This window comes from Camellia sinensis, chromosome 2 (genome assembly GCF_055761805.1).
Source record: "Camellia sinensis isolate YWXY chromosome 2, ASM5576180v1, whole genome shotgun sequence".
NCBI lineage: Eukaryota > Viridiplantae > Streptophyta > Magnoliopsida > Ericales > Theaceae > Camellia > Camellia sinensis.
The window spans coordinates 72899686-72914644 of NC_138962.1; the positions used below are offsets into that span (position 1 = coordinate 72899686).

Here is a 14959-nt window from a genome sequence, read left to right on the forward strand (position 1 = left end):
TTATTTCGGCCAGCAAGTAGTGGGGCGTTACAACTACAGCTATCGTTACCATCATCTTCACAATCACCATTGTTGTCACCCCACCACCCTGCTGCTACTTTCATCTCTACCTTCATTTCATCACCACTAAACATAGAAAAATATTTTTCAAAAAAAAAATTCTATTAGAAAATATTTTTCGTCCAAATAAACGGAGCCTCAATAATTAGTACAACATTATGGGCTCTTTAGTAAATACGATGATTTTGGGTACCCAACGACATTGAAACAGGTCCCTGTTATATTTGGTGCCAAATTAGCCTGTGAGAGGCGCATAACATAGCAAAGAGAGCTGCGTTTGGTTTCTGTAAATTCTTCTTCCTTTCTCATGGATCTGAACCCGGTAACTTCAATCACCTCCACTACTCTCTCTCTCTCTCTCTATCTCTCTCTCTCTCTGTGTACACTATCGTGTTATTTATATCAATGCACGAATTCGCGTGAATTCATTTTCTGCAAATTCATTGGATATGTATCGATCGGTGATAATTGATGGCAAATCTGGTTATGTATGCCATTTCTTATGTATTTCGATCTCCGTTTGTGATGAATTCAACGTTGTATATTACAGATCTGAATTGCATTATCATTGTCCTGTAAGACATGTCTTTAATGGGAATGCAGTCTTGAAATGTTTGTGATTCAGAAAGGAGTGGGATAGTAATTGATTTTTAGTTTTTTTTTTTAATTTTTTTTTTAACTGTGTGCAATGTCGAAAATTTGGGATTACAATTATGTTATATTGCATGAGAAATTTGAGATCGCAATGTTAAAAAACAGAAATAGCAGTGGATATGAATTTTAGGAAGTACCTAGCTTTTTCAACCTCCGCGATGGCACTTTTCTAAGTTGTTGTGAAAAAAAGAAAACAAATGGTGCTGGTTTTCCACTATGAATAGCTCCACTAGATTTGATTTGTGAACTTGTAAGTTGTATCATTATCGGCGAGTGTTTCTTTATGTTCTTTATTCAAATTCTTGTTATACTTGTAGACCGTGACTTTAGGTGGTAGTCTATCGGCATTTTCTGCAACATTCTTTTATAGGAGAGTGGAGGGTGAAAAGTTCATCAATCAGTTTCTAGATATAATCCATTGCAATTAATAATAACAACTGAGTGGTCAGTGTGTTGTGTGGTCAGGAGGGTGGGATATGTACTGGAACCTCATATTGCGGGTAATCTAATGGCAAAGTGAGAGATGGTCATGCAATTTGTTTTGATAACATTCTTGGGCAAATTAATGATGTTTGGCTTTTGGAGAGTTTTATTTCTGCATCACTTCTTTATATTATCATTTTATAGGTTTGATTCTGGTCTTTTTCATATAAAAGCGTGGTTCTTTTCTAATGTGGATTACACTGTTTAGATGGTGGCTTGATTTTGATGTTTGGCTACTGAGAGTACCATGTGGGCTGAGTGAGTTGTGGATAAATGTCTAGATGATTTGGATGATTTTGAATAAATGTTTTATTTGTTAGTGTAATTAAGAATTGGTGGAACCTGACCAAACTTTTCTTTTTTGACCAAAATTTTTTTTATTAAGAACTTGTGGATCATCTCTTGCTTTGTTGCAGTTCAGCCAAGAATATTTAGATTTACTTTTCCATTTGCATGGGCTATCAGCTTGTCATGCCAATAAATTAGGTTTTAGATTTGCATGGTGGTGTAGGAGATGGAAACAGGGAAATGTTTTTTTTTGGGGGGGGGGACAAGTTAAAGGAAAATGGTGCTTTTTTTGTTTACGCGTATTGAGAAAATAATTACACTGTCCAAAGGACTGGATTTTTCATTACATTAAAGAGGGTTGTTTTGATGGACTATAACAACTATCTATTGTGAATGGATTTTCTTATTTTATAATTTAAGTGGGGAGATGGTTGCTTTCTTATTACCTCTCCTAGACCCTTCTGTTAGAGCGAGCTTTGTGCAATGGGTATGAACTTTATGATATTTTTTTAATTGCTTATTTTTGCCTTACTTCTGTGCTCAGCATGCAGGGGAAAACTATGCCAACCCGCAAATATGTTTCTTTCATGTGCTCTTCAAGGTATGGGTTATTTAATTATGTCTTTTACTAGTGTACATTGTAATTCCATTTTCCTTTGTAATATCACAATCAGTTGATTTGGCAGGCAGCAGCTTTGGCATTTTACATACTTTCAGCTCTCTTTGTTGATAGCTTTGTCATCATTTTTGTGGTCACTGTTCTTCTTGCTGCTCTTGATTTCTGGGTAGTCAAGAATGTGAGCGGGCGTATCTTGGTTGGTTTGAGGTGGTGGAATGAAATAACGGACGAGGGTGAGAGTGTGTGGAAATTTGAATGCCTTGACCAAGAGGTTGGTGATTGTGTTTAATTTATTCTTAGTATTAAATTATTCTTCTTCTTTATAATACCATTACCTCATCTCTGATAAATTTCTTTTGTAGATATCTTGAGCCTTAACTCTTGCATTGATCATTAACTGTGTCTTGACATATGTTTATCATTGTTTCTACTAGTCATTGGTTCGGATGAACAAGAAGGATTCATGGTTATTCTGGTGGACCCTTTACCTTACAGTAAGTAAATATTGTTAAATTGTATCATAACCCAGTTGTGACCCTGTTTGTAATTATAATTTAGGGAAAAATCCATTTAATTCGCATATGGTATGGCCTGGTAACACTTTACCTTCCGGTTTTCTTAAAGATAGTGGCATACCCTCCATATGGCTTTAGACTAAAGTGCTAATGTAATGCACGTCTGCAAGTTTTGTGGATTATGTAATGCATGGCATTAATGAGGCTTCCATTGCCACAAGTCTTGGGACTATTGGACCTTGAGGGTTTCCATAAACGTAAGTGATCAATTGGAATGTCAGCCATATGTATATATTGTATTTAAATATTTTTCATATATGTATAATGTATAATTAAATATGTAAATAAATTAGAAATTGTGTTAAAAACTTATAAACTATATTATAAAATTAAAGGTATTTAGATGAATATGTAATTTTGTTGGTTAATATGAGATTGACTTAAAAAATAATGTGTAAACAGAAAAGAGAGAAACAGAAGATAGTTGAGGGGTATTAAGGTCATTTTCAACTACCGTTAATGAAGTTAAGGGGTGCAACTTGGGCGGGTTCGGTCGGGTTGGGAGGTTATCCAAGCCTAATCCAAGTTGTACTGAAACCTGTTCAAGCCCGCCCAAGTCCAAATTGTAACCCGAGATTACCTGCCCAAGTCCGACCCGAGTTGAACCCGAATTGTCCAAGTTGCCCGAATTGCGCGAATTGTAAATGAATGTCAATTTTTTTTTTTTTTTCCAGTTACATTATTAAATTATTAAAATTTGACTCTATTTACATTTTTTTTTATATAGAAAATCATTAATACCACAAAAACAAATAATTTATATAATGTAAGAGAAATGCCGCTATAATAGTCCTTACAATTTATGAGTAAAAATAAATAAATAAAAAGATTTTATTTTATTCGTATATATAATCATATATATTCAATATGATTTAATAATTTAAATTATTTTAATATCATGTAATGGCTAATAATTTATATGTATATTTAATATTTTTATATATCTATATATGTATAATTCGGGTTTCGGGTTGCTCGGGTTGTTTGACGTCTTTGCCCAAACCCGTCCAAATTTAATTCGGACTTTTGAATTTTTGCCCAACCCCGTACCAAATTCAAAAATATCTTGTCCAAGCCCTAAAAAAATTCGGACAGGATTCGGGTTGCTCGGGTTGAGCTCGCCCAAGCTGCGCCCCTAATTTTAGTCGAAAACCACATGGGAAATGTCTACTTTTAAAAGACGGGGTAAAGTGAAACCAGGCCACACCACATGGGATTTTGCACTAGAATTTATGGATTCATTCATTAATGGAAACATATAATGGTTTATGGACTTGGAATTTTGTTTCTGGCTTTTGTTACTGTATCCTGTCATATCAAATTATAAAAAATTACATTTTCATTGTTTGGTTTCAAATATATTTAAGGCTGTGCTTTCATTTTGTAGGCAGTTGCATGGATTTTTCTTGGAATATTCTCTCTCATAAGGTTTCAAGCTGATTATTGCTTGGTTGTAGGAGTTTGCTTGACCCTCAGCATTGCAAATATTGTTGGCTTTACTAAATGTCGCAAAGGTGTGCAGAATCTTTGTTTTGACTTTATAAATTCAGTTGCCTTACGATATTATATGCCTAATTGTCATGTTTAATACTCTATGCTATTGCAATACAATTTTTTCATCTTTTTGTGGAGGTTTATCTTTATGACTAGCTAAGAAGCACAAATACAAATATAGATATGGAAATGGACATGGACATGGGACATGACCATTGTAAAAAAACCAAGGCATGGACACAGAAGGGGATAAACCAAACCAAACCAAACCTTAAATCTCATCAAATGTGATCGGCTACCTGAATCTTTCTTCTCCACGCGGCTCTATCAAAGGCCATTTCGTTAGTCAAATTAAGTAGATCCATATCTCTATTTACAACACTAACCAACGTTAATATAAGCCTATCCAGTCCCCTAACACTTCCATCCACCATCACTGCTTTGCATCTCTTCACTAGTACCTCGTTGGTCTCCATTAAATATGACTAAACCATCTCAATTGATTCTCTCTCTCTCAACTTATCTTTTATCGGTGCTACTCCTGCCCATTCCCGAATACACTCATTTCTAATTCTGTCTTGTCTACTCCTACCCATTCCCAAACTTACTATTTTGTCAATCATAATGATTACATTACAACTATCAAAAGCATTTAATTTAATCATGAATAGATTAATAATAATAATAATAAAAATAAAAATAAAATACTAGTCAAGTTTTTCTAGGGTGTGTCCAAAGGCATGACACATGTGTCCGTGATTGTGTCCCGAACGTGTTCAAGGAGAAAAAAATAAATAAAAGAAAAGAAAAAAAAAAAATAGACAACCATGTAGCATGTCTGATACAAGTCAGACATGGCAAAGGAAACTGAACTTGGCATTGCACTTGGTTATTTATTAAAGAAAAATAGATTAATCAGCGACATGCATTGAACACATCAGAACACATGTCGGACATTTCAAATGGTGTGTCTATTTTTTTTTTTTCCTTGTTGGACACATTGAGGACACATCACAGACCCACGTATGTTGCTTCCGGACATCCCATAGGACACGTTTGACTTGTATTATTTGCTTTTGATGAATAATCTATTCATTATTGAATTATATGCTTTTGACATTTGTGTTGTAATGGTTTATGATTGACAAAATAGTATTTGTATGTTAATGATGTTTAAATTATAGATTTGAGTGTGTTTTTCATGTTGAACTACTATAAAAATATATAGACTATATAATTTCACGTGTTCCTCCCATGTCCCTGCCCTGATTTTTGTGGAAATCATTGTCTCATGTTTGTATTCGTGCTTCTTAGATTATATGGTTCAAACACCTACCTTCAGGATATCCCAATTGTAGAAAAAAGGCAAACTGCAGCAATTTAGTTTCCAAATTAAGAACATAGATCTGAACTGAACTTAATTAGGGTATAAACAAAGAAACAAGTTCAATACATGAATTTTAAGTTTTAATTTGAATTTCAAATGCTATGGAAATGCTATGGAATAATTTCATGTCTGTAAGAAGGTCCAAGGTGATTTCCCTAATGCTAATAAAGCCTGGTGATATATTGATCTTTCTCAGTCTTACCAAATCTCAGAGAATTTTGCATTTTGTTGTATGCATTATCATTTTGTTGGTATGTATGCATATATTTGTATCTTTTTATTTTGAAATTGGTTTTCTCAATCAAAAAAATTGGCGTTTCTCCTCAGATGCTAAGAAACAGATTCAAGCATTTGCCTCCCGAACCATTGCATCTCGAGTCTCATCTACAATACAGTCAGCATTCAGTGTAGTCTGAATTGTTCCTATTGAAAGATGCCAAGTACAATAGTAAAATTGAAGAATGCACCGAAGAAAACTATAATACTGGTTGCGACATGTACCTGATCACCCTATGGTATAAACATCAAATTTAGTTCATTTTAAAAGTTTTGTAGAGGGTATAAAAGGGTGGTGTTGGTACTCTGCATGAGTTGTTGGATTTTTTATGGTTTTGTATATTCAAAATACGGAAAAACCATGCGATGCCGTCATATTTTTTTGTTTTTTGGATGTTATGTTTGGTTTTCTATTGGTTTAATTTTTTGTTTTTTATTGAGGACTTTTGTGTTTATGGTGTATTATTTCCATTATTCAACATTGCAATGGGAATAGAGTAACCTCCAAATGTATCTTAACATTTTTCATTTCTTCCACTTGCAAAGATACAGCTGAGCTCATGAAGGCCCCAACCAAGTTGTGATTAGAATGGTTGATGGTGGAAGTTTTGCCTTCACCCATAGTCATTGGTTGCATTGCATCACTTCTACTTTGTAATTGCTTCCTTTGTCAAAAAAATAATAATAAAAATAGAGAAAGTAAAGAATCACTCTTACACTTTGAAACCAAATAAAAATTTCCTACCAAATCAAATCTATCAAATCAAACCAGTGAAATGAAATAGTTTGGAATCATGATTTCTAAGAATTTGATTTTTCTTTCAAAACATGTTTATAAAATATTACACACAATTTATTCAAATATCAAATAAAATAAAAATTATATACTACAAAGGAAAACTTTTTTTTTTCTTCTTGGAGTCATAAAATAATACTATCATTTATCTCTTCTTGTTCCTACTTAATTATGGTAGGTGACAATTGAATGAGATGAGGGTGTCTTGAGTATTTCTCCTCTCTTTGGTTTTGTGAAATAATCGAAATGAGCAGTTTTTTTATCATAAAATATTTTTTTTCCCTATGATACATATTAAATTATATATATAATATATGTAAATAATTGGTTTCATATCAAAACTGGAACAAAATTATAAAATGAGGGACTGAACAATTTATTTACATTAAGATTTAAGATTTATGCATTAGAAAAATCAAGCCAAATCATCTGATTTGATACGATTCATACAGTTTCATACAGGTTTACAATTTTTTTTTTTTCCCCCCCCCCTAAGAATTTGGCCTATCCGTATGATCTATCTTAATTTTTTTTTTTTAATGAAAAAAGCCTTTCCGGGAGGACATCATAACATTTGTAAGCTCTCATCTCGAAATAGTCAGTTGATGGTCAGGTTTAGCCTAACTCACAGGAAGGAACCTATCACTAAGATAATAATAAACCTCACTCACACTCCATAATAGGAGACAGAATCTAACGACAGAAATATAAAACACACATTCCAAATGTCGAACCCTACATTTCTATGTAGAAAACAGATGTGTCATGCATGATACCTCCACCCTGTGGTGATCCCTCTTAATTGGGTCCCATTGTTTTGAATCAATCAGTCAGTCTAGCTTACCAAAAAGTGTAATATTGTCCCGTTTGTTTTCAGATGTAGGATGGAAGGGATTGTTAATGAGGGGACTGCTAGTGAGGGGATTAAGAAAAATTGTGTTTGTTTAATAACCAATGGACTAGTAATAGTTCATGCTTATTTTGAGAGATAAGAATGGGATTAACCATGTGAAATTTTACAAATACCCTTTGCATTATTATCAAATTTGGACTTATACAAACTAAAGAATAAATAAATTTTTACTCATCAATGTTATTCTTCTACTTTTTTTTATTTTTTTTTATAAATATTAAAGAATCTAACTATCAAAAAAAAAAATTTCAATGTTATTCTTTTCTTTTCTTTTTTTTTAATATTATTGAATCCAACTACCAATAAATTTTTATTCAATGTTATTCTCTCTTATTTTATTTTATTTTTTGTAAATATTAAAGAATCCAACTATCAATAAAATTTTATTCAATTATTTGTGTTTAATATTACATGAGCCATATTATTCAATGTCACTGCTTGTGCAGAATGTATATCTTGCCAAATTTGTTTTTGCAAGTCCAATGCATCAAAACCAAAATAGTATTCATCTGATATCTTTAGACTAATTTTAAGATCTTGAATGTGATGACTTTGACATCATGAAATAAAAAAATTGATAAACTAACCATTGCACAGTGAACCTTGAGTGCACCATGGTGACCTCCGTAGCTTCAGTTAATGGATGAGTTTAGAAAATCTTAATAAGCCTATTGAAGCCTTCACGTCTCCATACCTTGCCACATTTAGATTCATTTCACCTTTCTATATCTTTCTGCATTCCATCAATCTAGAACTGTAATATGAATTACACTTTTCACTTTACCAAGCTAGACAAAATTAATGACAAAGATCTATAATATAAAAACAATCCTCAGATTGGCAGAACACAAAATGACACTAAGGCAGTGTTTGGATCATCAATTTGGGTAAGAATTTGGAAAATGAAAGGAAAAGATGAGGGAAATCTTATAAGTGCTCCATGCTAAATCAATAAATACAAAAAATAGGAAGTGCTGGATACTTACCACAGAGTTTCTACTGCCTTTCTTGGTTGCTCAGGAAAATAAATAAATAATAAAAATAATTTGAAGGAATTGCAATTTGAAACTAGTGATATCTGATCCATGCACAATCTCTATGCAACTAAAGTCCAGTACATCAATCAGGCAAATTTGAGTTTATTATTGTTCTTTTAATTTTTGAAAACCAAATTACTTTAGAAGATGAGATTAATAATTTAATTTGTTAAGTCTTCATCAACCAAACGGATCATAGACGATCAGAGCCTGCAGAAGACAACCCTGCTGCCAAAAGAAAGAAAAGAGAACAATTGAAGAACCAGACCACTTTCAAGTTTCAATATATTGGATGGAAGAGAAAACTAACAGCCAATTTGAAGAAACTATGGACCTGTGATTCTCATTCGGTCAATCGATCAGAAACTATGGGTCTATCAGTGCAAACTGTATCAAGAGACTAACTATGGTGACAAAAATCTAATCCTAACCCCGTCATTTTTTTAACTTGTTTGTTTCTCAAATCAGAAATCATGTCACCAAACCAAAATACCCAACTTGAAACTAAAAATCCCCAATCTAAGTATGAATCACAATTTCCTTTCATGCATCTAATTCATCAAAATCGCAACAACCCAAACACAGTACCAGCAAATGAATCCCAAAATGCCAAGGAAAATTAAAAGCAAAGGGACCCAAGTTCACATTTGTAGTCATCAAGTTAATTTGCATTTCATCAATAACAATTGAAAGTTCAAGCAAACAGGACATAAGAAACAGAACCCAACTAAAAGTCAAAATATATATATATATATATATATCTCAAGCATCTATGCCACAATCACCATTTGTATGTATCTGCCAAGACAGAGAGAGAGAGAGAGAGAGAGAGACAGAGAACTGACCACCCACAAAGGCAAAGTAGGCAATCTGTGAGTGACAATGAGCTAAACAAGACCATACCCAACAAAATTCTGAACAACACCAATGGAAAAAACAGCCCAAATGGCTTAACCATATATTCATACATGAAAGAAAAGTTCAACCATGAAAACATACTATGGAAATCCACCATGAAAGGGCAAGTCTACATATCCATGATTTCCATGCAAAATTATGCACCATGTGCATCCACGATAATACCTAAGCTATAATATTTATATATCACATAATATATTACCGAAGTCATGTGGCAAACAAAAAGACCATCATAAAATAGATACCATATTCAAATATGACCTTCCAATAACAAAGAAACCCACTACATCTTGTCATTCTCATCTAAACTGAAGAACAAGTCAACTTTGTCTTCATCTTTCATTATCATAGATGTTGCCATCAACCTATGGGTAGTACTCATTGTCAACTTCAGAAGTTCTTCATTAACCAACCTCCTTTGTTGGGATAGGTCATGTGAATATCCTATCCTATGAGCAATCTCCACCATCGTAGTATTAGTATTCTCAATGAATGATCCAAGATTTTTGGCCATCTCAGATAGTTCAGTGGGAATCCCCTCAGCAGGTCGAGCCCTTTTTTTCTAGTTTTAGTAGAGTCAGCACGGTTGGAAATATTATTAGTAGACATTGAGTAGTCCATATCACCCATGTTCATACTAAACTGTTCAACAAGAGACTGTTCTCCTTCTTCTGTAGTTGCATTCACATCTTCCTTTTCCATAGCTGCAACTACATCAGCAGGATCCCTAGCTAGTTCACCAGTCACCCTATCCTTCCCAAATGGAATAAGTCAATTTTCATAGAACGGGAATGGCCTATTTCGCATCCCTTTTGCATTCGGCACCCTCTACACAAGTGATTATCCAATTACTAAAAATAACAGATTGATTTATAAGTAAAGAATAATGCAAACAACAATAACAAAAATGAGATATACCCTGACATAGTTTAGCCATACGTCGTCACTATCAACTAGCACCATCTTTTGTTCATCATCCCAACCAAAACCACTTATCTTTAACATATCTTGAAAAGTGTTATATTGTTTCTTCCACAACTTAATCTTTGAGTCGATGTGAGGAGTGGCTCGAAGATCAGTTCCAGGAAATGCACTTAAGATCTTCTTTTCACATTCATTGTAGAAGCCTGCCCTAAATTGATTATTATCAAGCTTCCACCTGGGATTACTTGCGGTTACATCCTTCATGGTTGTAATGAGGAAGACTTCCTCACAGTTATTCCAAAACCTTCGAGGTTTCCCCTTTTTATGAGAACTAGTGGTACATGTGTCATCCATATCTATATCTATATATATATGTATATCATGAGTTTAAATCAAAACACACATGTCAATCATAAATAACAAGTCAACTTACACAATATTTGTTACAAATACCACACAAAAACTAAACAAAATGTTTGAATTACATGTCATTATAAACTCTCACTATTAAATAAAAATCGTCATACAACACAAATTTATTGGCCTCTACTTGCTTGCCATTCATTAAACATTTGGGTTGCCAAGGCTGTTCTCCATTCACTCCATTGATCAGATGCTTCAACAACGTCAATCATTTCATCTCCTAATTCAGTAGCTGGAGGAGGAGGATTCATTTCCTCTCAATCAGCGAGATCCATAGGCATTTCACGTTGTATGAGATTGTGGAGAAGGCACTATGCAATGATAATACGAAATTGAGTCATGATTAGAAAGTAAGAATAGGTCCTCAATATTGCCCACCTCATTTTAAGTAGGCCAAAACACCTCTCAGTGACATTACGAGCAGAAGAGTGCCTCGTGTTAAAAAACTCTTGTGGAGATGTTAGGGCACCCCCCTCTCTCCATGTCGAAAGATGGTAACGCTGTCCTCTATATGGTGCAAGAAAACCCTCCCCATTTGTGAAACCCGCATCTACGAGATAGTAGTGGCCTGTAATTATGTAAGATGGTTTCACTATGTATGTACAAAAATAATTGTTTAATATAGATATAGTGTACTTATATATATAACAACATATATAATTATCATACCAGTAGGCACTTTTAACCCATTGGGTCTACCGACAGCATCTCTAAGTACCCTAGAGCCAGAAGCAGATCATTTCTATCCAGGCAAGACATATATGAATTGCATGTCTTGTGAGCACACACCCAATACATTTGTGGCAATTTCTCCCTTTCTTGTTCTATACCTTGGTTTGTCTATTGCAGGGGCAAGAACCTTAACATAGGTTCCATTTAAAGCACCAAGACAATTCTAAAAATAAAACAATATTATAAAATTAATATAGGCAATACAAAAATATAATTCGCTAATTAAGCCAAGTTGTAAATATATTGTATTTTAAAACAACTCCACTTATCATTTGTACAATTAGAAGTTATTGGTTCAGGCTTCTTAAGGAGGAGACCATAGAGGGACAACACAGCCTTGAGAGCATTATTGAAGTGCTTACTAACTGTTTGACCACTTTGCATGAAATTAAATTTAATTTTGCGGTTCTTAGCTGATGTGCAAGCACATTCAAAAACATAGCTACTTGCTCCTCTAAGACAACATATTTTGAATCAGACAATCAAACACTTCGCACCAACCCACATAAAAGCATGAAAGTACGCCTATTCATCCGAAGTTGGTCATGACAATTTATGTCACTATCATTGACCAATCTATTCAAATGGTCAATTTGTTTTCCATAGAGGTGAGGTGATCTAGGTAGTTGCAACCTAACTTCTTTCTTCTTGAATGCAGCATGTAAAATCACTATATACATAGCACATGCATAATTAATGGATGAAACAACATGCTGAAGGACTACAAATTCCTCTATAAGGTCCTTTCTCCTTTTCTTAGTAGCATAATTATTATCCATCTACAAAAAATGAATAAACAATAAGCGGCTAAAGTTAGCACAAAAAGTAGAACAAATAATAGATAATAGAAAATGTTTAATATGATCAAACAGATTGTAACTACCAAAAAGCCATAGTAGAGTGAGTTTGAAGTACAGTTTAATTGAGTTAGATAAATTTAACATCCGTTCATATCAATCATTTTGTGATTAAATTTAAATAACAAAAAGACACTTCACAATAGCAAATAGTGGGTATATTCAAACATACACAGAAAACCATGCAATAGTAGATATCCACATGAAGAAAATACTGAATAATTATTTCTAGTCAAGTAATTTGTAACAATAATGCAAAATAAGATAATTTGACCATGTTAAAGAAAAAAGATAATTTGGATGTCATTACAGCATCTTTTGGTCATTGCAATGTGGTTTGAAATACTGCAGAATAGGTGTTTGATACTCCTGAATATTAGAGTTCTATGGTGAAATTAACTTGTACAAGGATTGCATGTCACTGGAGCTATTGGGGTGGTTTTTCCTTCATTACATGGATGCTGATTATCTTAAAAAATGGTTTTGCAGTGTCCGTAAAGCCAGAATTGTTTGAGGGAATGCGCTTTGATTTTACCAAAGGACTTTATCAGAGATTTTCACTCAGTCACAGGTGGATCTGCATTTTCATATTTTTTTCATGCATTCTCTTTTCTTTTTCTTTTTTTTGAAATTTCCCATGTAGTTTTTATTTTCTACTCAATGCTTGTTGATTTTGTTTTCTGTGCCTTGTCCAACTCTCATCAGTGTGTTCATGGGATCTACTGAAATTCCTTCTCATTCTTCTAAAACCATTAAGATTCCCATCGCTCACTATGAATTTGGTGCTAACTTTATAGACCCAAAGGTATGTAATTAGTTCCATCACCATGCAATTAATTGATTTTTATGATAATCAATCTAACTAAGGGAACATTTGACGTTGTCCACAGCTGATGCTTTTTGGTAGAATATTAACTGATGGGAGGCTGAAAGCAAGACTGAAGTGTGATTTGTCTGAAAATCTTACTTTGAAGGCCAATGCTCAAGTAATACATTGATGACAGTCCCATTACATCATCTTTTTGGTCACAATTACGGAGGATTAGTCATACATTGATGGAGAATGAAAACAAAGGAGACAGATTTATAAGAAAACAACAGAGGGCAAACTATACGAAAGTAAAATGAATGAAATGAAATGACAATCTTTGAAATGTGAAGGAGGTGAAGCATTCCTAGGCCAAACTATAGGAAAGTAAAATGAATTTTGCGCTAAACTCTTTTAATCAGTATTCAGTGAAGGAATTTAAGCAACAGCATCATTTATATAGGATCAAAATTTATGTAACCATAATCAGTATTTAGTGGAGGAAATTAAAAAAACATAATCATTTAAATAAGTTTAATATTCATGTAACCACTTATGGAACATCAATATATGTTATTGACAAACACTGAAGATTACTAAAGGATGCAGGTAAGGTAATTTAGAGTTCAGTTTATCATTTAATTAATAGAGTAGAAAGTTCATGCTTTTATTCAGGGCCATAAAATTCAGAGGCTTAAACGAATTAAAATTTACAAATTGTTATACATGTACGTCAGACATTTTGCAACACAATCTCGAAATGCATTTTCCATCAATATCCCACATGCAACTAGTTTGTTTATAAAAAATTTTAAACAATTATAAGCTAGCTACTCATATTTTTTCTTTGCTATGAACTCAGCCATTTAGATATATCATCACAACAAACTGGATAAAGAAGAATGCATGAAAAATAATGGGAAAAAAAAATAGAAACCCATTTATAAATTATAAACCACAAAAAAAAATAGGGTATAATTTGGGGTAGAGAATCTCACACATCAAAACCCATTTAGAAACCCAAAAAAAATGAATCAAATCATAGATGATAAACCCAAAAATAATGAAAAAAAATAAACCCAGTTATAAATCATAAACCACAAAAAAATAGGGTATAATTTGGGGTAGAGAATCCCACACATCAAACCCATTCACAAACCCCAAAAAAATGAATCAAATCACAGATGACAAATCCAAAAATAATGAAAAAAAAAAAGAAACCCATTTACAAATCATAAACCACAAAAAAAACAGGGTATAATTTGGGGTAGAGAATCTGATAGCGGGATTAACAAAAAATAAAAAATCACCGACGTAGCAGATGCTCAGCTGAATCTGAGAGAGAGTTTGCTGTACTGAGATTGAAAATCTGAAGAAGAGCTTCTCTTTGCCTCTCCCTTTTGCTGCTGCTGTTTGGATGAGTTAGGGCTAGGGCAACAATGGGTAAAGAAGTATCAGTTCCTCCCTCAACTCTAAAAATAAACAACATTAAGCCTATCCTAATCTCAATCCTTTTCTTATACCCAAAACAAACTAATATGTAACGAAAAAATTTTATTTTCACACACCTACTTACCTTAATACACATAGTTAATGAAACATTAAAATAATTACAATTATATTCTAAAGTAATTTGACTATAATGAATATCAAAATATACCCTTAATATTATATTCAAATTTTCTCTATATACATCTTCTAAAATTAAAAAAAAA

At 33.2% G+C, this 14959-nt stretch overlaps 1 protein-coding gene and 1 long non-coding RNA gene across 4 annotated transcripts; one reads left to right on the forward strand and one right to left on the reverse strand.

Moving 5' to 3' along the window:
- The first annotated feature begins 232 nt into the window (after positions 1–232).
- LOC114300113 (Golgi apparatus membrane protein-like protein ECHIDNA) lies at positions 233–6357 on the forward strand. 2 transcript variants are annotated; one of them, XM_082906273.1, is made up of 6 exons: positions 233–382; positions 2030–2086; positions 2172–2375; positions 2539–2598; positions 4067–4193; positions 5888–6357. In XM_082906273.1, exons 1-6 carry the CDS (start codon positions 368–370, stop codon positions 5974–5976), a joined length of 552 nt encoding a protein of 183 aa, XP_082762399.1. In that variant the 5' UTR covers positions 233–367; the 3' UTR covers positions 5977–6357. The 2 variants fall into 2 exon arrangements, with proteins under 2 accessions (XP_082762399.1, XP_082762393.1); XM_082906267.1 differs by having other exon boundaries at positions 275–382; positions 2160–2375.
- A 3153-nt stretch (positions 6358–9510) lies between these two features.
- Positions 9511–14716, reverse strand: LOC114300108 (uncharacterized). 2 transcript variants are annotated; one of them, XR_014350956.1, is made up of 4 exons: positions 14555–14716; positions 11517–11742; positions 10419–11415; positions 9511–10328 (listed from the first exon to the last, which is right to left on the reverse strand). It is a non-coding gene; the product is annotated as an uncharacterized LOC114300108 (long non-coding RNA). The 2 variants fall into 2 exon arrangements; XR_014350954.1 differs by lacking the exon at positions 14555–14716 and having other exon boundaries at positions 11517–14464.
- Between the last annotated feature and the right edge of the window lie 243 nt (positions 14717–14959).